Below are 24,377 nucleotides of genomic sequence, written 5' to 3'. Positions count from 1 at the left end.
CACCCCAACCGGTCGAGGCAGAAGGCCGCCCACCAAGAGCCGGGGTCTGTCTGAGGTTTCTTCCGTTAAAGGGAGTTTTTCCTCCCCGCTGTTGCCAAGTGCTTGTTCAAGGGGGATTTGTGATATAAATGATTCAAAAAATAGCAAGTCATCATCGTTGGTGCAAAATATGAACAACTGTGTTGTGCTGTTGGAAGCTGAAGGTACCAGTCAGTTTTGCCTGAAATACAGAAGCTATCTAGTTGTTTGTTCACGAAGTAAAGGATGAAGCTTTGTCACTTCACTGCTGCTTTTATTTGAACCTCTAGCTGGTTTCATCAGCCGAGGCTCATGGAACGCTTGGGTGTCATATCTACCAAACACTAACAAAACTGGAGCTCTAACTCTTAACTGATAACCCGATCCAGCATCTATACTGAGGCTTGTAGTGGTCTGCACTGTGTAAACACAGCAGTAACAGGATGTGTACTTAGCATTTGAAGCTGTGAGCTGTAATGGCAAGAGAGAAAGAAAAGAGAGTTTATATTAATCTTCTGAGTGTCACAGAAGAGTTAGAGCTCAAAGTGCAGGGAGTAGCGTGTGTGTGTGAATGGGGAGCATGGAGAGAGGGTATATTTGGCCTTCATGCTGTCTTGCACAAATTTGTCATTGCATGCATATTGGATGCTATGGAGCACTCTGATTATGAATATCTCTAATGATCCCAGCAGGGGTTGTGTGCGTGTGTGGAGGGTTTGTTTTATGTGTGCTCTTATCTAATCGAGCTAGCAATAGTCTAATGAAGCATTGGACCTTGGACTAGAATGATTGAGGGCTTTTCATCTATTTTTTTTTTTCTCAATTTTTTGTATTGAGGAAGCTTCTGTTGAGGGAAGCAGCAGAACTGTGGCTTACACAGAGGACATTGTCACTGACCTATAGTTTTTGTGAAATGGCTTCCATGTGCCAGAGACCATCTAGTTAGATATACTGTTAGGAGCGAAACCGCAACATTCGCTGACTTCTGAATCGCTAATCTAGGATTGTAGATTCAAAAGCTCAGACGTTTGTGGATGAGAAAGGTTGGTAGGTTTAAGCAAAGTTTAGCTGGCTTCCATTTAGCTTGCCACAGAATAGCTCAGTCAGCTGATCTTGGTGCAGTTTCAGTTCATAGTGTAGGCTGTCTTAATTTTTCATCTTAAATGACAATTCGTGTTGAATAAGGAGGGTTATAAGTTAAAATGTACTTCATTTTCAGGAAGGTCTTAACCACTAAGCTACCTCTGCCTACACTCCTCTCTGGTGGTTATATGAGAAGCTAAGTTGTTATTATAGGGCATTTCTGTAAACATCTGGTCATGTATCAGGCAGTACAACATCCCCTAAACAGCACCTTTTGGCTTTTTTTTTCTTCCTGCTTAGGTGTGGAGCAGTGTTTGTCAAAGATCTTGATTGGTCCCTAGCCAGCCCCTCCTTGTTGCTGCCGTGTTCCTTCCTGTTGCTTGTATAACCGGTCACCTCCACTGTCCACCTTTTTCCTGTTGTGCACAATACAAACATAACCAGTTGTCTAGCCAGACAACAATGGGGGAAAAAATAAACAAAGCAAATTTCTATAGATGCATGTCTTTCATACTGCAAACACAGACAAAGTTTGTCTTCTGATAATAAAATTTTTTTTTATTTAAATGTTTGTGAACATGGATGCCTAATTTGTGTACATGCTGCTAGAGATGGGGCATCCTCTGGGCTAGTTCAAGGTGCATTCTCTGTTGAAACCACTAGCAGTTATTGGGGCCTTAGTTTGTTTACAGTACAGAAGATGCATTATATTGCAGTAAAGTGTAGCTATAACTACATTTAAATCTTATACAACACCATAAACCACCTAAGATTGGCATTCTTGTGTGCTGCAGTGTCTGTTGCCTGGATTTATGGGGCTCATTACTAGTTGTTTTATTATGATATTGTCTACTTTATTTACTAGGTCCAAACTGGCAGGGGACTCTGTGCTCTAACATGCTTATGTATTTTATGTTTAGTATTGCTCATTTAAAGGGTTAATAAATTGTCTTCAGTGCATGCAAACCTACATTTATTCCTGTCATTGCATGCTGATTTATTCATGAATAGGGTTAGAAAATGTCATGTGTGCATGTGGTACTGTAGTAATACCCCTGGTTTTTCTGCCATCTGGTGAATTACAGCACAGAGGGCATTTTAGCTTGCCAGCAGTCTATCTGTGTGCCCACCTCTCTCTCTCTCTCTCTCTCTCTCTCTCTCTCTCTCTCTCTCTCTCACACAGCAGTCTGTGTTTCTGTGTGCCCACCTCTCTCTCTCTCTCTCTCTCACACACACACACACATAGATGCACATTTTCTCTTCTACACACACAACGCATCATGTGAGTAGTGACTGCAGGGCAGTGCTCTTTTCTAAAGGAGAAAAGAAAATGCAGCATTGTGGATGTCACTGCTGTCTTCAAGCCATTCCTTTGCTCTCTCGCATTTTACTGTACTTCTTTAAATATCTGCCAAGACTAAGTAGTAACTGAAGAAACAGACATGAAGTTTATCCTTTATGGGCCAAAAACATATACAAAAAACACAGCTTGTCCTGGTTTGAGGAACATAATGGTTTTTACCAGGCAACCGTGCATGCTGCCATGATGGATTTTGAAAGGTTTTGTCAACTCGTAGAGAATCTGTACTCTTAATTTGCAGCTAAAATATATTCTTCACCAATAACTGAAGCTAGGCTATTTTTTTTTTATTTATCTGAGAGCAGTGGTATTATACACAGGATTGTGACACATAGTAAAACCTCTGGTATGTGGGACTGAGCTACAATTATCGGTCTATCAAAACCCTTACCAATAAATACCAGTGTTGACAGCAAATTTCTACTGCAGTTCATCATTATTTTCATTAAAGAGAATGAGAAGCTGGGACCAGTGAGTAAATAGTGATTTTACTTAATAAATCACTTAAATGTTTTAATTGTTTTCTGTCAGTTGACTAATCATTTCTTCATTACTTCATTTTGTCACAAAGCTTCTTTTTTTTTTTTAGTTTCTTTGGGACCAGCAGTGAATGTGAATGTGCATGAAATCAATGCATCTGTAAAGAAGAAATAAATTTCAGTATCCTAAACCTTAATTTTAGTTTTGAAGTTTGTGCTTAGAAAGGACAACCCAAAAGGTTACAGTTCAAGCTAATCCTGACTGCACTGCATTGACAAATCACTGCAGGGGAGACCACCTAGGAAAGGGTATGGGGGTGGGGAGTGTTGAGACAGAGGAGGGAGATGGGAAGGTAGAGGTCATAGTTGTCTTGGGAAGGGGGTTGGGGGATTTCATGGGGGTGCTTTACTCGACTCCAGGGCTTTCACATAGCGGGGGTCAGGAAGCACGGGGAGGGAGTCACATTGGTGTGACACCCTGTGATGGAAGTGAAGGAAAGCAAGAGGAGTGAACAGACAGCACTGCTGCACAGCAAATGGTTGGACGAATGAAGTATAGGACAGGAGGTTCTTTCATCAAAGTCATCGTCAGGGATCATCAACCCTCTGTGTGGTCCCTTCACACCAGCAGCATTCCGACATGGGGCGTGATGGCCTTTGAGTTTATTTGACTGCTGGTAGCTGCTTTTACAGAATGCCTGAAGAGATGTACAGTAATATAGACAATGAGGCAGAATGCTGCAGTTTTCTTTTAATTTGGAAAACTGGACTAAGAAAACAGTTGAATACAGTTTCAAAACTCTAATACATCTTACATGTTTTCATTCAGGTACAGTTTCTTGTTCAACAATATTCTGCTGTATTTTTAGTATCAAGCAAAAATGTAAGTCAAATCAACTTGAAATATTTTTCCTGAGCAGGTGAACCTGTTTCAGGTGACCCCTCTTGTTCCCTGAAGCAGTTTATTCTTTCTTTCTGAGACTGTTTATCTATTAGGATAACAGCACACATTCTTGCATAGGCTACATAGGTAGTGTTGCCCTCAGTCATACATAATAAAGGTGACAAATATTTGTGTAAAGAATAAGCTGAGAGCTTGAGAGAGAAGATCAAATGCAGCTTACTTCCACACAGCTGGCCAACCGCTGCGTGAAGTGGGTGTGAATGTCAGGCCTTCTGTTCTGGAAAATTTTGGAATTTCAGTGTTGGAAATGGTGCATCGGGAAGGGTTTCTGAAACTGTTTGACTCTCCTACAAGCAAATCTTTAACGTAGCATCATCCATATAACCCAGGGGTGGCCAATTCCAGTCCTCGAGGGCCGCTGTCCTGCTTGTTTTCCAACTATCCCTGCCTGACCTGCTGCTGATTACCTGGCTCAGGTGTGTTCAGCCAGTCAGAAGCTGGAAGATACAAATTCACTTTATCTTTCCTCACTCCACTTTCATCTAAGATGGTATCTTCCAGCTTCTGACTGACTGAACACACGTGAGCCAGGTAATCAGCAGCAGGGATAGTTGGACAACAAACAGGACAGCGGCCACCCCGATATAACCCCTTTACAGAACTGTTCTGAATAAAGTTTCTAAACAGCTGCTGCTTTGTTTACATTCACCCAGTTTGTATTGGGAGAAGCAGGATTATCAGTCGTTACAAGCTCCAGTGGTGCTTTCTCTCTAGATAACCTTCTGACTTGTAGGTCAACCAGGAAACGCACCATTTCAGTCCCTGTATGACATTGTTTTTCTTTTGCTCAGCCAATGAATACAACCACAGATACAGCTTTATTTCACAGTTTGGCACCTTTTTATTTCCTTCCCTATCTAATCTCTTGCCTTGGTTTCATTGCAAGAGAGGGACAGACAGTCTAGACATTGCTTGGGGGATGAGAGGAGAATCGAATGAAGTCTTCAAGAGCAATTTCACGTCTTGGCCCACAGCTTCAAAAGCTGAGCCTCAGCAGGCATTTTTAGTGTGCATGCAGATATTTGTGTGCAAATGTGTGTGAATATAAAACATGGCATAGTTAGTGGTTAGAACTAAGTCAACTAGAACTAAGTGGATTTCATTGCCTTGTTCACCTTCACACTTCTCTTCTGGTTGCCTGTCTCTGACCTTCATTGTTCCCCCTTTGAGGCATCTTTTATTCTCCCTCCCTTTGCTCTCACGCTGTCTCATTTCCTTCCTCGCTCCCTTGGGCTTGCCCTCCAGAAGAGTCAGCATTTCCTTTCTCCTCCTATAGCATCAGCTGTCGTCATTGCTGTCGTGGCGTCTGTACAGCATCAGCACTTTGGCAGTGATGTGCAATACAGGACTCTGCAAATCTGTTTTTTTTTTTCTCGATTAATTGTTAAGTCTCTCTGTCTGTTGGTCATTTCCTCTTGTCCTCTGTTTCTTCAAGTTTTCACGTCCCCCTGTCTGCACCTGTTATGTTTTGATTCTCATGTCTAATTAGATAGGAACAGCAGAGCCTGCCCTAGCAAGGAGTAGGTTTAAAAGCCTTTATTTAATTGTGCATCTCAGTAAATTCATTTTACTGTAGGCAGAGCATGGCAGTTGCATTCTTTAATAATAATAATAACTTTGCAGCACACGCTTGTATATTTGTCTTGGTGAATGGTGGCTAGTGGCATGTGGCTTCATACCCATGGCTGGTTTTCAGTCTGCACAGGAATGCTGTACTACCAACCACTGCGCAGTAGTGTAATGTGTTTTTAAATGTCACAGCTAATACACTGCAGACAGTAGGTCTCTTTTGTAGAGGTGTGCTGTACTTTTAACCAAAGTTTGTATGAAAAAGAGTTTGTCGTTGTGCCAGCCTGCAGTCAGTGCTGCCTTGCAACTCGGTTATAAGTGGTGACTGTGTGTGTGTTTGATTTGTCTCATTAATGTGTATAGATTGGTAGTGAATCAATAGCTTTTTGTCTTTTGTGCAGACACAAGGTGTACTGTGCAATGATATTGTTAGTCTGCTGTCTGTTCTGATTTCCAGGTATAAGAATGCTTAAGAGTGAATTATATCATTAAAACTAAAGAAAGAATATTAAGATTAGCATATTGTTCAAATATATTTAAAAATGGCATATAAAACTGCACAGTAAAAAAGAGTGTACTACTAACCTGATTAGAGCCCAATACCCAAGTGTCTGAGATTGCATCAAACAACCTGGAAGTATTAATATGAGCACGTGCATCAGCGTGTTTGTGTGTAACTGACTGGAAATAGAAGGAAACAGTTAGTATGGTGCTGTCCAAAGTTAAAATACACTGCACATTGATCAGCGCCTCTAAAGTTCATTCACCCTATCGTTATGGTTAAGATAACGGCTACTGCTCAACAGATTTGAGAGCGGTTTCAATATTCTCATGTAGTTCTTGACTAGAAAGCGAATAAGGGTAGTTTTGAAAAATGTCAGCCTGTTCTTTCAGTGCTGTAGGACAGCACAGTTTCTGCTGTCATAGTGCCCCACAGTTTGTTCCATTATTCACTGCACTTTTCTCCACTCCTGCCACTCTTGGTTTTCCCTTTGATCCACACATACTGTATTGTAACTGGTTAATGTGTAGCTTTTGTGGTTTTCCTGTTAGTCTGGTTTTGCTGTGGAAAAGGGAAATTGCCTCAAAATGAAAAAGCGAAAGCTGATACACAATGTTTTTGTGTAAATGTTGAGGAGGTTTGCACCTTAACAACTAGACTAGCCAACACTGCAGCATGTGGTCCATCAGCCCCTACACCATTGTCTCTGTAATGTCACACAGTAATAGTGGATAAAGATCCTTCTGATGTCTGTGTTTCCATACACCGTGTCCCATGAGTGTGTGAGTTTCCAGTGGCTAATGTCCAATAGTTCTGGTGCACATTTGGCATGTTAATTCGTTTGGCCCTGGGATGTTGAATGTCCATTTTGAAGTGTGAAGAAGCGGGAGTTGAGGGAGAAGCAGGAGGCAGCTATGTGAAGTAAACCTGTGGCAGGTTCTTTTGACACGATAGGAAAAAGGTGTGATCAGAGGCACCTTCCTGGCGTCTGTCAGGAGACAGGAATGCATAACTGGGTGTGTGCGAGTATGTGAGGCGAGTTTTCCAAGGAGAGATGACAGCAGGAAGAGCAGCTCTACCTGTTTTTGTGCAGGGGAGAAGTGTTTGATGCATCATCTCCTTGTAAACAGGGAGAAGGGAGAGATGGAGAGAGAGGAGAGAGAGCAGAGAGCCGTCGGTTACAGTGCAGCTGAAAATGGCAGATCATGCTCATGACAGGAAGGAGAGGGAGCAGAAAGATGAGTAGACTGGATTCTGGCTGTGATGAGGACATCAGCATTTTAGAGGATAGGTCTTTTTAAAGACAGTACAAAAGGATAAAGGCATGGAGAAAGATGTGAGGTATGATCGAGTAGTGAGACGTGTGACTGATAGCAGTGAGAGCAGCTAAAATGCAATTATACTGCGACAGTGATAACATGACAGCAAACCCAAAACCTTCAGGGCTCTAAAATTAAGAGTTAAACTTTAAAAAACAAGACCTTCAAATACAAGCAGTTTTGATGCCAAATAATGAATATTCCCTAATACTTACAGCATAAATCATATAAATCTTTAGTCCTTTGACTAGAGCTATGAGTGGAGGGTTTCTTTATTTTGTGCAGTTAATCTCCAAGAGAACATTTGATGCTGTTGTGAAGGAAAGAAATTTAGCAGTGCTGTTAGACCTTTAATGTAGCCATTAGCCGTCTGCGCCACAGGAAGTTAGCAAGCTGCACCAGAAAGTGCAGGTCTGTGGTGTTGCCTATTACAGTAGATACTCTCTTTATTGATTGATGGTTATAATAGAAACCAACAGGAAGAAGGCCTGTGTTTTATGAAGAGGCTACTCACTTTAGAAGAGATGCACAGAAAAGAAAACTGAACTGGGATTTATTCCAAGGTCACAGGGTCACACGTGTCTTCAAAGATTGTAGAGTTAACCACCAAAATATTAAAGGCTTCTTTTCATGTAAAACCTGTAAGATTTTATTTGATTTAATTTCTTGGGTCACACTGGGGCAACACAAACAAGTTGTGAACATAGCAGTGATGTATTATTACTTGAGATTGCAAACCTATTAGCAAACGGTTGCTTATTTACATAACCAGTTTAAGGGATGGTGCCCAAAGTACCTGAAATCATACTTAAACCTATGCCTTTTCTGTTATAATATAATGGATTATTACTTTGTGCACAAATACCCGAAAACATAGTGTACATGCATAACAACAGGACAAAATGGCACTAATGACTAACTAGCTCCCTGGTTATCACAGGTGTTGGCATGGCAACCAGCAGAGCGAGCCTGTAGACATGATCAGTAGTGTTTGAGTAAATCTTGACCAGTCAGATTGCTTGACTGGAGCTTTGTTTCAGCTTATGTAACAACAACAACAAAAAAAAAAACACAAACGTTTGGCAAACATGACTTGGCATGTTGTCTGTGTATACAGTATACAAATTATCATAAGGAATAGCTTAGTTGTTGTCTTCCTGTATTTCACAGTTTATATATTTGTCAGATGATCTGTCATCAGCCTTTGTACTTACATTAATGCCTCATCTGTTCTTTTGCTGTGTCATGGAGCCAACAGATGTTTGCATGCGGAGCATGTTGTGTATTGCGTCCTGTTAGTAAAGTAGGTCAAAACAAGCCATAACACACTAGCCATTATACATAAGGGCCCCATAATGATGGTAAAACCATAATAAACAACTGTGTCAAGGTCATACAGTTTGTTTCTAGCTCCTTGCTGCTGTAGAAAGGTCTGTTGCATCTCTTAGTGCACTATCATGAGGCAGATGCTATGCACATATGATTGTGTCATGACATCAAAGCTATATTTGGGTAGCCTACAATCTCAACCTGACTTTGCTTTGACTCCCGAAGCAAATGTCCTCTTTATCATGTTATCTCAATGATGAATGCTTGTTAAAAAATTATGTTAATCCACGTTTCCCTGTCCCAGTTTCTGTCTGTATATCACACAGAATAACACAGAAGCACAGTAACAGAAAAGTGAATTTATTACAGGAACCAGATTATGTTTTATATATGTGTATATGCTTTTTTACATAAATACTAAATACTTACCTTGAGCATATCCATTAGCAAATACATTTAAAATACAAAACATGATGTTGTCATCTTCATTTAATGTGACATATTTCTGTGTCTTCCCAGGACAAAAACAACTTGCAGTCACAGCTGGCCAGTTTATTTTCATTTTCTAATATGTTAGATCTCAAAATAAATATTAAAGAGACCATATTTTGAAAGAGTTATATAAAATAAAGAAAATTTAGTCTGAGAAACTGTCTAAAACTGATTGCAGTAATGCACTATCACCAACACTATTAGACACACATGCACTGACTCTTGAGATTACAAATCCTGGCTTTAGGCTTTGTTTCTTATATCACACTGTTATCAGTCAGCCGCTGTTATATAACCACTTTCTCTCTCTGTATGTGTGCATATGAAGGAAGGAACTCACCAAAAAGATGAGGCTATTTGACATATCAATAGTTTATTTTCCTGTGAACTTGCTCATAATTTTAACATCTGAGGAAGTGATGCTGCAGTTTCCCATACATGCATTCATCCTGCTTGTTTGTACAGTGATTCTGCAAAAACACCCTTTTCAGTGTGATTTTGATTAAAGACAATTATGACTGCAGTGACTTTGTGTTTGCAAAATTACTAAAGACTTGCAAAACAGTTTCTCAGTTTTTACTAATCAAAAATGCGATGAGCATCTTTCAGGCTGAGGTTTGTTCACACTTTGTCCAACAAGCTGCAACATAGTTTGTCTCCTGCTTTGTAACTGGCAGCCAGAAAGACATTCCAGAAAGGAAAGTGTCTACAAGTAATCAATAAAATCAGCGACTGATAATTCATGTGGGAATTGTATTCTCAAAGTGCTGTGTAGCTACATTCTTGACACTACAGCCAAAGTTTTCCAGATTTAATGGGCAAGTTAAAGCAGGCCCAGCTGCTGGATCCAGCTGGCTTGTTTTAAACAGACCACAGCCAGTCACTCTACCTCCTCTCTTAAATTCATTCATACAGTCAAGAATCCACACTGGCAGCAGTGGCTAACATTACTGCTGCTACATATAAAGTTGCTCTAATATATTCCCACAGGAAGGCTTCACTCTAATGTAATGTTTTGGCTGCTGCAGGGGGTCTAAAGAGTAGCAATGCTCTTTAATGCACACATAAACACAACTGCAGATAAACATACATACACACGCCCACTGTTGCCTTGAAAGCCAAGCATGGAGAGCTGTACTCAGGGAAGAATAATTATAGATGGCGTTGAATTTCCTGCTCTCCACTGTGTGCAAACACTGTTTAGCCAAGAGGGGTTTGCTTACTTCACATTTACACCATGGTATTCCTTGGCAGCAGGGTCACATTATTTTAGTGTGTCTGAAATTGAAGGCTTGACAAGCAGCCAGCTGTGTCACCAGTTGGTACACAAGTAGCATGTTTTCCTATTTCATTATTTTGAGAAATAGCCAAAAAGAGTAGCTGCTTCACCAGGATTTCTCGACATTTCTTATAATGTTTTAACATCCTCACATTGGAGAAGTGTAACATTCACTGCATTGCCTCTCGCAGTTCTCCACATCCACTGCAAAATGAAGCTGATTTTTGACATCGTGAGCTCAGAATGAGACTGGTTGTAAGCGAGGACATGCTGTGTGTATGCATGAATAACTGACTGACTGCCTTCAGGTGCATCCTGTGTATGTATGCATGAATGCACGAGGCACTGCTCTCCACATACCTGGAGCTGTTTGTCGCAGAGAATGGATTGTAATTGAATATATTTCCCTGAGCTGGCAGTGAAACCACATTACCAGCCCCTTTGCAGGAGAGAGTCCAGGGAGAAGGCACAATCACCCTCAGGGAGAGGGGTGGGACAGAAGAAGAGGAGCAAGAGAGACTTTGATTTAGTCAAACCTGGAATAAGAATCAGAATAAACTGATTCTAATTCTGAAGAATAAAGGCTGAAGTGATAAAACCAAGAAAGATAGCAAAGGCCCACCCCAAAGTAGTGTTTTAGTAAGGTCTTGCTGTTTACCACCACAGCAGCTTCAGGCGTCCTTTGCTATAAGGCTCTGGACTCTACTGGAGGGATGAACTTTGTTCCTCCATTATTCCATCATTAGTGACTGTGCAGACCACGGCATGTGATTGAAATATGTGATGGAAGTGATGCACGTGTGGACGCATCTGCAATCAGTTTATATCTTTCTAGTAGTTTTCTTTTTTGCTACATGTGTCTATGAATAAAATATACAGAGAAAGCAACGACTGGCAGAAATGAGAAGAGAAGCAAATAATGAGATTGAGAGGAGAAAACTGAGTTTACCTTGTTTAATTAAAGCTAGCTCAGTGCTTCTTGTCATTCTGGCTTTGTCCATTCCTCCAGTGTTTATTGTTTAGAGCAAGAGATTGACAGAGTGGGGGAGAGAGAGAGAGAGAGTGGAACAGGCAGAGCGAAGGAGGAGATGCAGAGGATGCTGCAAGGAGAGGAAGACAATATGATGTGACAGTGGAAAATGGGCGGGGGGATAAAGCTGTCTTGTGGGTGTTAGCCGGTTAGGCCACCCACCACTGGCTGTTGCCATGGTGATGCCATGGTAACGACCAGGTGTTCAACCAGGAAGGAGCAAGGCCTTACAAATGTGAAGGGGCTTCCTCTGCATGTTTATTCCTCGTTTTTTCTGTCATAATTTGCCTAAAGTCAGCTTGTGGTTCTCAGTTATCACTTGCCCTAAGGGTGGCTGTATATAAAAACAGTAATATTTTACATTTCTAATCCAGCAAATCATTCACCAAAATCTGCAAATTCCCGCTTCATGATCTGTATCTCATCTGTCTCAACAGCAGTTTCTGGTTGTGTTTTATTTAAGTTTTAAAACATGCAGTATGAGAAGTACATACATATGTAGAAGTATTTGTGTTTCTCTGACTCTTTGTATACAGTGTGTTTTTAAGGCCCAGAATATTCTGTATATGCAGAAAAGACACACAAGCACAAGATCAAAACCTTCGAGTCCATGTTACCTCTTAGAAGCAGCTTAACTCATGTTTATGCACTGAATGATTGTTGAGGTCAGATACGACTATTTTCTGAATATCACTGTATGTGTTGTTTTGTACATGTGTATGTCTCGCCCCGGCCTAAACCCATAAGCTGATTTGATAACATGCTAACAGTGATCTCTGTTTCACATGTGTGTGTCGCTCAGCAGCGGGTTTAGTGGGGCGAGGATTGTGGTGTTGAGGACTGATAGGCTCTTGGCACATGGAAACACACTAGGACCAATGACACACACGTGCTTGTGCCATGCGTGCACTGCAGGCCAGACACACAAATACAGTAAGCAAAGGCAAACGCACACAGCCTTTGCTCTAGCTTTTAAAGGCATACTGTACCACATTCTGCCAAAAAAAGAGATCACCTCTGATCTGCCTCCCAGTTCCAGGTGGTTTGATTTATATGCATACTAATGGTTTTAGATGCATTACACCAGCTTGTGTTCAGTCTGTTTCTGTGTTTAGGTGCTTTCTTGTAAGAAATACACAAACATAAGTTAGGAGTATTTATGCAGATTGAAGGGTCAGTAAAATAGCTCCGTGTGCTGTGACTGAGAATAATCAAGTTCATCAGGTTTTGGTGCAGAGCCATGGCTCAGCTGAAGTTCACTCATCTCCAGCTCTTGCTTAGGAGCTTACAGTCAGTGTCTCTCCATCCGCCTTCACATTTCTAATTAACATTTTCTGTGCGAAACGTCAGCCAAAAAGAAGAGACAAATAGTGTTAGATCAATATTCATTTCTGTTTTGGTACAGGAGTGTGTGAGATGTTATTTATTTCAGGGATTGAGAGGATTTTGCCTCCTACTATACTATAGCTGACCAGTCTGCCATTCTCTGAATTTTCTCTGTTGTTCACTTTTCTGACTGTTAATGCAAAAGAAGTCTGTATACATTTGTGGCAGTGCTCATTATGTGTGTAGTATCTCCTGTTTATAGGTTAGAATAATAACTTAAAGGTCTGTTCCTTCCTACCTTAAAAACCACATAGTTAGAATGATGTGCTGAAGCGCCCTCGAGCAAGACACCAATTCTCTCCCTGCTCCAAAGGTGCTCTTCAGTACCCGGTTCTGACCTCTGAGCCCTTGTGGAAAGAGGGTGTGCCCACTGAGAACAAGACTCTCATATCATCAGTTATTTATCATTATATTGGATGTCCCTGGAGAGTACTGGGATCAGCTATGTGGGGCAAGTTGTTCATTTTGAGTGTTTCATCCTTCAAACTGTCTGTGTTCATGCCCCACTGTCAGAGCCAAGTTTGGTTATATTAACATTACAATGACAGGTCATTCATAAATACTCCTAACCAGGAAATTAATCTTAAAAATCTGGCAATACAAAACAAATAGCAATGAAACTGTATTGCAGTTAAAATGCAGGTTACCGTCAGAGTATAAACAGAGAAAACCAGGTACTGTAGTTCACATATTGTACATATTTGCACTGAGAAAACTTTAACTTAGTCTCATGAGGAACAGGCAAATCAAGACATCGGGCTTGTGAGTTGGTAAAGGTGAGAGGGGACAGTCTGCCAGTAAGTTGCAGAACTGGAAACCTAAGACAAAGAAACCGAGAGTTGAAGAGATGAGAGAGAAAAAGGAAAGAGGAAGTTGAAGAGACAGATGGGAATTGATTCTGCGGGAAGGACATTCCTCAGGGTCCTCCTATCCTTCTCCCGTTTCCTATTAAAATAAATTACTTAACTTGAACCTGTGTGCTTCCTGATTTGACTGGTTTTAATGTGACTGCAGGACATCTGTTTGTGTTATGTTCCATTTGATGCATCTAATAGTGTTTCTAACATGCCTTGTTTTGTCTGTGTGTATAAACAGATAAACTTGAGGCTTATTTTAGTCAGCGGGAAGACGAAAGAATTCCTCTTCTCTCCCAACGACTCAGCTGCAGATATTGCCAAACACGTCTATGACAACTGGCCGATGGGTGAGTAGCTCCACTCAGACACGTCAGTGATTGTTCTGTTCAGGGTAATTGATAAAGAACTAGCAGTAGTTACAGAAGTACTGTGCTATATTTAGTCTGCACATGTACTAAAATGTTTGGAAAATGTTGGCATACCCAAACAGAAGGCAGATCCTTGATTTGAAGTATGGATAGGAACTTGTGTGTGTCCCTCATTTGTTCCTGCATATGCACAAAGTACATCTAGCCCTTTAGATTCTTGTGCTGATGTGACTGGCACACCTGCTTCACATTAACAGCTAAATGTAAACTCACCAAATTCTGGTATTTTTGGGATATTTGCTATGTTTTCCATATTCTTCACATAGATAATAAAGACCCATACTGTGCTATTTTGTAATAAATCACATTATTGCATAAGCACATCTGGAGCATATCTGCAGCTGTAGCAGCTAATGCACTAATGCACATGATCTCACTTATCTTGGCTGTTTTCTCTATGACAACGATAAAGTCAGCTGTGGAGCTATACTGTGTTTACAGAGCACTGCTACACCAGAGGTAGAATTCCTTACACTGCCTTCAGATCTGAACAGCCTGTAGCCTGTTCCACTGTGCTGTAAATGTAGTTCAGTTTAGGAGAAGCCAGTGATGCATGAAAAACTATAAATTACACTGATGGACTCAGATTCCTCTGGACAGAAGGGGTTTCCTTTCAGTCCTGTCAGTTTTGGAAGCTCCTTGCGTTCCTCCCAGACAACAGATCTGAACCCTGTGAGACCCAGAGCAGGCTCTCAGTCAGCACCAACACCCTACGCCTAGCAGAACACAAACATCTGGTGGCCAGACTCTGCTGCCGTGCAACTCCCTCCGCTGGTTTCTCTCCCGTTCAGTGGCGTCACTTTTGTCTCCAGCTCTTCCAGGCCACACCTTGTGTTCTTCTTTTGCTTTGAGACTTTCTCACGTTCTGTAGTGCATCCCACAAAGCCCACATATTATACATTCTGTATGTTATGAGCTAAAATAAAGGTCTCAAAATATCTGCATTGCGGTGGTTGGTGGTAATTTTTTCCAGATACAATCACAGATTTCTTTTCACTACGCTGTCTTAGATTGATTAAAAACAGGACTAATACAGTAGTTACACAGTCAATGTTTTTTCTTATATCTGCTCTGCTGAACATTCTTCGTGTCCTTTTCAAACGAGACCCTGGGAACCTTCATTAGCAGCGTTCAGTCAGAAGCTGACTATTTACTTTGGTTTTTAAAGCAAATAAAGATTGCAAAATGTCATTATTTAACCATTATGTTCTCAGTTTGCTTTATAGATGATGATGATGTTTTATGCGAAATAATTTCAGTGACAACAGAGAGGAAATAAGAAAACATGAAGCTGGTCATCTGTTCCTCTTGTTAGTTTTTCTCGTAAACCTTCTCTTTCCATCTGTCTCTGCCCCTTCCTTTTTTTTCAGACTGGGAGGAAGAGCAGGTCAGTAGCCCAAACATACTGAGGCTGATCTACCAGGGACGTTTTCTACATGGCAACGTAACACTAGGAGGTGAGAAAACACACAAAACCTATGTGCTCGTAGACATGCACACAAAATCACAGCAGTGTGCTGCTGGAAAGTTCTTTGCTGTTCTCATCTTTTTCCTGAGCCACAGAACAGAGGCACCTCAGTGCTCCGGACAAGCCTGCTTTGATGGAGACAGGGAGGAGAGAGGAAATACAGAAAAAGAGAGTGGTCTGGCCTTTGAGTAGAGCTCAGGCAGCATAAAGAAGAGACAGAAGTGAAGGGAAGAGAAAAGGAGGATGTCTTGTTTATAGGCGACCTTCACCTTGGCTCTTCGGCCTTTTGGCCTACTTAACCCAATTTTGATTTGACTGGTGTTTTGTGCGGTTAACGTGGGTACAGCCATCCCAGCCCTTTTATGTTCTTCCCATTATTTCCATCTATCTGATAATTCACCTATCGTTGGTTTAACGTGTTTGCACGCTGACTCATAATCTTCTTAAAGTGGAGCCAAACCTACCAGTGGTTTTGGCATGCAAACAGACACCACACCTATGTTAAGGGAGGCGTCACATGAACCGAGAAGCTGTATTGCAGCTAATAGATTAATTACAGTTTAATGTATGGTTGTTAAGGTGTACACGTAAGTTGTTTCTGTTCAGTTTTTCAAATCAGTTTTATTTATATAGCGCCAAATTACAACAAAAGTCATCTCAGAACATCTTACAAAGTAAGGTCTAGGCCTTACTGTAATTATTATTATAGAGTGGAAAAAACCCAACAGAGCAAGCACTTGGTGACAGCAGGGAGGAAAAACTCCCTTAAATGGATGAAACCTCTGACTGGACGAAACCTCGGACAGGGCAAAACCTCTTGGTGGGCGGCCTTGTGCCTCGACCGGTTGGGGTGAGAGGATAGAGGAGAGAGAAAAGAAAAGAAAAGCAACAAGACACAGCAAACGATCAGACGCTGGGTAGGTTGATGTGGCCGGTGACTGCTCGAATATTACAGTAGGACTAGTGCTGCTCGTTATATTACAAACTAGTCAGTAGTAGTTTACATACTCATTTTGCACATGCACAATTGCACACTCACTGCCCAGTATTTACACTCCATGGCTCCCACGTAGCATATATTCTCCCTGCATTATATGGTGTTCTTGTTATATTTTTATTTGCTTCCTTCACCTGCTGCTTTAACGTGCCTTTGCTTTGTGATTTTACTGCCTATTTAGATTTGTGTTATTGCTCATCTACTTTATATTTCACTTGTATTATGTGGCATTCATGTGGACGGCAAAGTAAGACTTTCACTTTACAGGGAAACACATTTCCTAACTGTGCATATGACAAATAAACCCTTTGACCTTTGAATTAATCTGACTGATCTTCCTGACAGCTATTGATGGCCTTTCATTTCGGTATAAAACTAAACAGCTTTAAATAGTTAGGTCAACGGTGAACATTATGGCCTGTTTAGTTGTCTCAACATTGTACAAAGAAAAAGAATATTGTATAAAATGAAACTGTAAGTAGCTGATTTTGATCATCAGTGATTTTGGACAAGATAAATAACACAATTTTGACTGTACCTTTTCTGTTCAACAATTTTAATTCTGATTTACCCTCTAGTCCTGTTGAACCTGGATTCTTTCAAATTTTTGCTTAGTGATTTTAGTTACCACACTTTCCACTCGGTGGGAAACGGTTCAAGCTATTCTGCAAAAAGAAACATATTTACTTTTAGGAACAGCCGCTCACCTTGTGTGAAATGACCAAGTTTGTTCAAATAAAGGTTTACATTCCTGGCTGTTTCAGGCTCATTCCTTACCTGCAAGACTTTAATATCCTGCAACTAAATGACCTTGTAGTTGTATATTTTGACAACTTCAGCCATAGTTTATTTCATGAAGCAGCTCAAACATAGTTAGTAGCTTGTCTTTCTTTTGCACCTATTATTCATTACCCAGCTTAACTATTTCCAGTGTAGAGTAGTTTGTACCCTGCTGTTTTAGAGAGCAGTTAAAGAGTCAGGTGATACTGATTGTGAACGACTTTGTAAACATGTGTTTGGTTGCTCACTGAATACCCTCTAATTCTCCCTGTCTCTCTCTTGCCCTTCTCCCTCCACCGCCAGCTCTCAAACTGCCTTTGGGGAAGACCACAGTGATGCATTTAGTTGCCAGAGAGACTTTGCCTGAGCCAAATTCCCAAGGTAACCAGCTCCGAGTCTCCCTTCTTTCCTTTCAGAAGGCCTTTCACATGCTGAGCAACTTTAAACATTCTGCTTCCAGCCATTATTTATCTCTACACATGGCTTCTGTTTTAGGAACTGGTGCAAATAATTGGCCCCCTTACATGCAGTCCCAAGATACAACACATTGTGCAGAATAAACAGCGAATATAAATCATATTCTGTGACGGGTCTTTGTGTTATGACTGTGTAGCAGGGGGAGACGCTGGGCCGACTTTATCTTTGGATTAGACGAGGCAAATTGTCAAAATTCAGGTCATGGGTGTATGTGGGTATGGACAGAAGGAACATGTCCCTTCCAGTGTCAAGATGTTAAACTACCACCGAAGAAAGATCAAATTAAGAACTTCATATAGTCCCTACTGGATTGTCTGAAGGATATTTAACTTGGATGTTGTAGAATTTTCTTTTTTAAACAAAAGAACAACTGAAATAGCAGTCTTTGGACCCATTGCCCCCTTGGTTCTCCTAATGACTGACCTGACTACAAACCTCATTCAGGGAACCCAGGTGGTTTTAAATTGATAAACAAATAAACTCAATAGTCAAATTGAGCCTTTTTTCGGCTGAGAGTTCTGGCTAAAGTCAAGAAGTTCTTTCCTTTACCAACTTTGAAAAAGTGACACATGCTTTTATCCCATCCCAGCTATTGTAATGCTTTATACACAGGAATCAGCCAGTCTTCACCCTCCCGCTTGCATTTTGCTCAAAACGCTGCTGTCGGGCTCTTGACAGGTGCACATAAATATGACTGCATTCACTCTGTGTTATTGTGTCCTCACTGGCTCCCAGTTTGTTACAGGATTGATTTTTAAGGTTTTGTTGCTTTTAAGTCACTCAGTGGGCTGACACTGTCCTACTTCTCTGAGCTTTTAAAACCACATGCACCATCTAGATCCTCCAACCGGATGCTGTTGGTTGTTCTCAAGTCTAGATTGAGGGGACTGTTCCTTTGTGGTAAGGGCTCCTAAACTGTGGAGCCACTCCACATGAGGACTGCTTCAACCCTGGCAACTTTTATATCCCAGCTTTTCTCCTTGGCTTTTAACTCAAAATCAAATGTTTTCCATTTACAGTTAGTAATGTTGTGCTTTTATGGTTGTTTCCTTGATGTAGAGTGTGTTTTTATTAATTTTCTATTTATTTTTACTTATTCTGTGCATCACTTTGGTCAGTTTAGTTATTTTTAAATGTTATTATGAATGAATTGACTTGCTGAAAGTGTCATTTTTCCAGATTTATTATTATAAAGACATCAGGTCCATTTTAAATAGTATGAAGTGCAGTTAACACATGAGCTTTGCTAAAAATAACGTTCTGTGATCAATCCAGACATATATATTTTTTGTTTTCTATTGCTATCTAATGCCACCACCCCCCTTAACATAAGTGCATCAAGAGCAAAGTAATCATTTTATTCTGAAAATCCTGTCATCAGCAGCCTGAGCAGCACAGACACACACACACACACACAGGTGAGCTGCAGGCTGTCGTCCCCTGGTGGCTGATGGCAGTAGAGAACAATCCCCACCCTGTCCATGTTGGCAAATGGGACATGAGCCAAACTAAAAGTTCAAATCAAATCAGTCTTTGTATGCAGATACTATCTCACTGATTTGTGTTCGAGTTGTCTTTTTTTTTTTAAACAAGTCACTCTATTATAAAAATTAGCTGGATGTACTAGCTTAAACCTGTAGACCAGTCTACCAGTGTGTTTGTGAAACTGGCCTTAAATCACATTTAAAATAAAATGTTCTGTGTCTATATTTAGCTGGTTACCTCTCATTGTTTGTCTTGATGATGACGTTTATGTGTTTGCGTTCCCAGGTCAGAGGAATAGGGAGAAGACCAGGGAGAGTAACTGCTGTGTCATTCTGTAAATACACACCTCCGCTGCCGGCCCTCTGTCCTTCTCATCCGTTCCCACCCTCGGTGAACTTGTCCTATGTCCTGGAGTCTGTCCACAATGTGCATATGCATACAGACAAGCACACAGAGTCTCCTCCTCTTGTTTTTTCCATTGTCTCACACATACATAAAAAGACAACAGGCTTAGGCTGATCCAGGGCACAGAACAGGGAGCAGGAAATTGATTATCGATACAGTTGATTCCTTTGTTCTACTTGATTTGTTGTCATTACTGAAAATTAGGGGAAGGAGCTGGATTTGCATCTGACCTTTCTTACTTTCCTAATGCACACCTTTTTAAACCCTCTGCCATACACACACACATCAGACACACACCCATCATCTTCAGCTGGTCTGTTAAAAGCCAGTTTCTAACTGGCTTCTCATTCTAGCTGGTTATCTGTAGTTGTCTGTGTGGCCTTGTTTTGCCACACTGAGAATTTAAACCACTAACTCACCAACACACATTCTCATACACACACACACCCTGTCTACACGTCCAACCATATGTGCTTGTGTGATCTCCCTCAGTGCAGCAGACGAAGCTTAGATGTGTTTGATCAGAGAACTCAAACTAGGGGACACACACACATATACACGCACACATGCCTGTGTCCGTTTTACTGCCCTTCTCTACGTGTGCCCGTAAGGGTCACAAAAGAGAAATTTTTCCTGTAGAGCTGTAGAGACCGAACACATCCAGCTCTTTTCAGTTGTCATATTTGACCCAAACAAGGCCCAACAAACAGATGAACAACCCATGTTGTGGTCTTGTTTTGGTTATTTGTTTGACCATGACATTTGTGACTGTGTTTTGACAGTCCCGGCATATTTCTGACCGACCAGTGTTGTGATTATTAAAACCTCACGTCAGTTTTCTTCCCATTCCTCCCTCCCAGGACAGGCTTGTCATGCTCCTGTTTTAACAGCATTGTGAAGGATCTTTCTGACCTTTGCTGTCCAAGCAGGGAAATTAACTCAGAATGGAAATGTTTGTCTTAATTCTCCTTAATTCTCTCTCTCTGCATTAATAAGTGCATTTTGCACAACAGAAGCATGTGCTCCATCAGATTAATAAAAATGTATAAAGGTTTTTGTGTTATTTTATATTTTTTCAATGGAAGTAATGTTCCAAACCAAGGTAACATGTGTAGAATATATTTAATAAGAATCTTATCTAGAACATAATGACTCTAGATCTCGTTGATAAGCAGTATATCGGTGTTTAGTCTACGATTGTGTGTACGGTTAGCTTCTAGCCAGGTCACAGTCACCCGCTGACCATGTCTTGTGCATAACGGCAGCAAAACCTCCCTGATCACTGATGATTTGTTTTCTTTCTTCTGTGCTCTTTTATTACTTTTTCATCTGTTTATAATTTAATGTAATCCTTTTTCTTTTGTCTTTTCTTTTAAAAAAAATCACTTTGTAACAGCGCTAGATCTTAAAAGAAATATTGTTTATATTGATCAGGGTTTAAATCTGTACAGAAATAAACATTTTCGATTGTAAATAGTACTAATGCTCCCTTTCCCTTCTCAAAACTTCAAAATGGAATACATCTGTAAACTAAATAAAGGTTACTGAAGTGCACTGCCTTCTGTCATGACTCACTGCACTTAAATCATAAAGCTCTTCGGTATCACTTGACTCTGAGCCTGCTGATGACACCCGGTGCAGTGATCTTTAAAAGTGACTGTCACGACTCTCTGCAAGGGTTTCAACAGCCTGCTGAATCAGATGGGTAACTTCTTTTTTTTTTAGATATGATTAAACTAATGTACAGCTATCTGACAGTTTAGTGGGAATGGGTTGTGAAATACTTTGGTAGAAATTATATTTCAGTGTCTTTTGGAAAACTGTCAGCAGATGAGGTTAGTAGAGAACTTGGTTAGAATTAAGGCGGCATATAACTTTACACACCGGAAGTACAACTATAGTAGTATTTAGAACGTTATCTACACATACTGTATACCAGAACATAAATATACTCCATCACAAGTAAAAGTCCTGCATTCAGAAGTAAAATGCACAGTGTGGTTTGTGGTGACAGTAAATTGTAAACTGCATTTGTTGTTGATGTGGAGCCAATTTACACAGCTTTATGTATTTGTAGGTATTTACATAATAGCACAGAATGTGTGCTGACTTAGAAGTTTAGTTATGCTTTATAAGACCAGTGATAATATGCATTGCACTACAATATGGGAAAACCATACATAACTGCCTGCTTTGGCCATTGCAATGTTTCTTGTTAGCAGTTCCAACAGAAAGGTTCTGTAATTCTCCACTAAACCTCTCACATGGCTTCGTATAAATAACTGTTCAAAGCTCAAAGAGGTTAAACTACCTGCAAATCCACATAAAAACAAGAATTACAGAAAAGTCCAAAAATGATTACGACTATCAGAACTTTTGTTTTCTTACTTTCTGCCCCATGAATCATCTCGCAAGCTCTCAGATTAATGACCCCTATACACTGGGAACCACTTAATGGTCGAATGTAAAATAAAACCAGCTTCGGATTCACAGATGCATCAGCATTAATGTAATAATAATATAATATTAACAAGGAGTCTTTTTAATGAAGAATGAGTACTTCTACTTTTGCTGTTTTAAGTGCAAGAAATGAAGAACCTTTACATTTACTGGAGTACTTATTTTCCACCACTGTATAGTAATATGACATGTTGTGTGTGTAAGATTTTAATTTGTAAGGTAACTCTAGCAAACAAAGTTAAGGCAAACCACATTGGCATGAAGAAGCAGCAGTGGACTGTCAAAGACTTCATAAAGCTGGCCTACTTTCTGCTCACTCAGCATTCAAGCTCATAAAATTGTAATGCCGGAAAGAATAAAATTACATTTCATCACTTTTTTTCTGTGACAATCATGTAGCGGTAAAGTCGCTTGTACATTTTGCACAGCAGTCAGCAGGCCAAAGAACAGCAGGAAAAACAGTGTGGAACACAGAACACAGCTTGGCCTGATGAAGCGAGAGCTAAGGTGACACAGGAAACGTGTAACACTGCTGTGTGTCTCTGAACTTCACTAACATGGCAGCACAGGATGAAGATTTTCTATGAAGTTAGTTCACCAAAAGATGATCACTGTACTTCTGTGGCCTTCACTGAATCCGTGTGTGGTTTTCCCTATCCTCCTCCCTGCAGTCATGCTGTGTCCACCACACAGTGACTGTACTCAACATGAATATTTACACTCTTCTATTTACACTCTCACACACACACACACACACACATATAGAATAGAACACAGAGAGAGATGTTTGTGGTTACACTGGCGCCACTCAGGGTGGCACATTCTGTTTGTGTGACATTAAACCGCTCAATATTGCTGCTGCCTGGCCTCTGAACAATACAACAGTCTCTTTATACCAACAAACTCTTGTTCCAAAGACAGTGTTAGTCTGCATGAGTACATATTTTGCAGTTTTATTTAATATATGCAACATTTACAGCAGTGATATTGAAGTATACGGCTAGGCTACATCTATAAACAATAAAACCAATTTCATGATTTCATGCGTCTGACACTGACTACAACAACAAGGCATAAAATGAATAGAGCTGGAGTGGTGGGCATGTACTGGGAACCAGTCATTAAACTGCACATTTATTACTCATGTTTGGGTGGATTACATAGGCAATAATATACCATGGGCCAAGTAGTATAGTAAGACATGATGTTCTTTGTGTGACCTGTCACAGACTGCATTAAGGTTTGAGGATGCTACCATCTTCTGGCAAAATCCCTCCTTTACATCACTACAACAACCAGTGCTATACTGTAAATGCACACAACAGAAGGTGACTGGAATAAAATCTTCCACCATCTAATGTGGAGCATTGTGCCGCAGCGTTTTTAGTAAACACATGATTATCTACATTTAAATTTTGACATGATCACATTTGTCCGTTAAAGTTTTTTCCTCCCAAGAACACTGATGATCTCCCTTTTATATCAGTCTTTCTCATTTATTACAGTTTGGAAGGAAATCTGTGTTGATGTTTATTTAAATATTTCTGTGTATATACAGTGGGTACGGAAAGTATTCAGACCCCCTTAAATTTTTCACTCTTTGTTATATTGCAGCCATATGCTAAAATCATTTAAGTTCATTTTTTTCCTCATTAATGTACGCACAGCACCCCATAGACAGAAAAACACAGAATTTTTGACATTTTTGCAGATTTATTAAAAAAGAAAAACTGAACTATCACATGGTCATAAGTATTCAGACCCTTTGCTCAGTATTTAGTAGAAGCACCCTTTTGAGCTAATACAGTCATGAGTCTTTTTGGGAATGATGCAACAAGTTTTTCACACCTGCATTTGGGGATCCTCTGCCATTCCTCCTTGCAGATCCTCTCCAGTTCTGTCAGGTTGGATGGTAAACGTTGGTGGACAGCCATTTTCAGGTCTCTCCAGAGATGCTCAATTGGGTTTAAGTCAGGGCTCTGGCTGGACCATTCAAGAACAGTCACGGAGTTATTGTGAAGCCGCTCCTTCGTTATTTTAGCTGTGTGCTTAGGGTCATCGTCATGTTGGAAGGTGAACCTTCGGCCCAGTCTGAGGTCCTGAGCACTCTGGAGAAGGTTTTCGACCAGGATATCCCTGTACTTGGCCGCATTCATCCTTCCCTCGATTGCAACCAGTCGTCCTGTCCCTGCAGCTGAAAAACACCCCAT

General features: G+C 40.5%; 1 protein-coding gene across 2 annotated transcripts in view; it reads left to right on the top strand.

Annotated features, from left to right (window-relative positions):
- ubl3a (ubiquitin-like 3a) overlaps window positions 1-21,186 on the top strand; it is a 35,055-nt gene extending 13,869 nt beyond the window's left edge. For both annotated transcript variants that reach the window (XM_020620400.1, XM_020620399.1), the window contains 4 exons: window positions 13,906-14,014; window positions 15,466-15,552; window positions 17,644-17,721; window positions 19,588-21,186. In XM_020620400.1, the coding sequence (XP_020476056.1) occupies window positions 13,906-14,014; window positions 15,466-15,552; window positions 17,644-17,721; window positions 19,588-19,640 (327 nt within the window). In that variant the 3' untranslated portion in view covers window positions 19,641-21,186. The remainder of the gene's footprint in view (window positions 1-13,905; window positions 14,015-15,465; window positions 15,553-17,643; window positions 17,722-19,587) is intronic.
- Window positions 21,187-24,377: the final 3,191 nt, after the last annotated feature.

The sequence above is a fragment of the Monopterus albus genome, unplaced genomic scaffold, assembly GCF_001952655.1.
Source record: "Monopterus albus unplaced genomic scaffold, M_albus_1.0 scaffold237.1, whole genome shotgun sequence".
Taxonomy (NCBI): Eukaryota; Metazoa; Chordata; class Actinopteri; order Synbranchiformes; family Synbranchidae; genus Monopterus; species Monopterus albus.
Note: the sequence above shows the minus strand (reverse complement) of the source record. Positions and strands in the feature narration are given on the sequence as shown.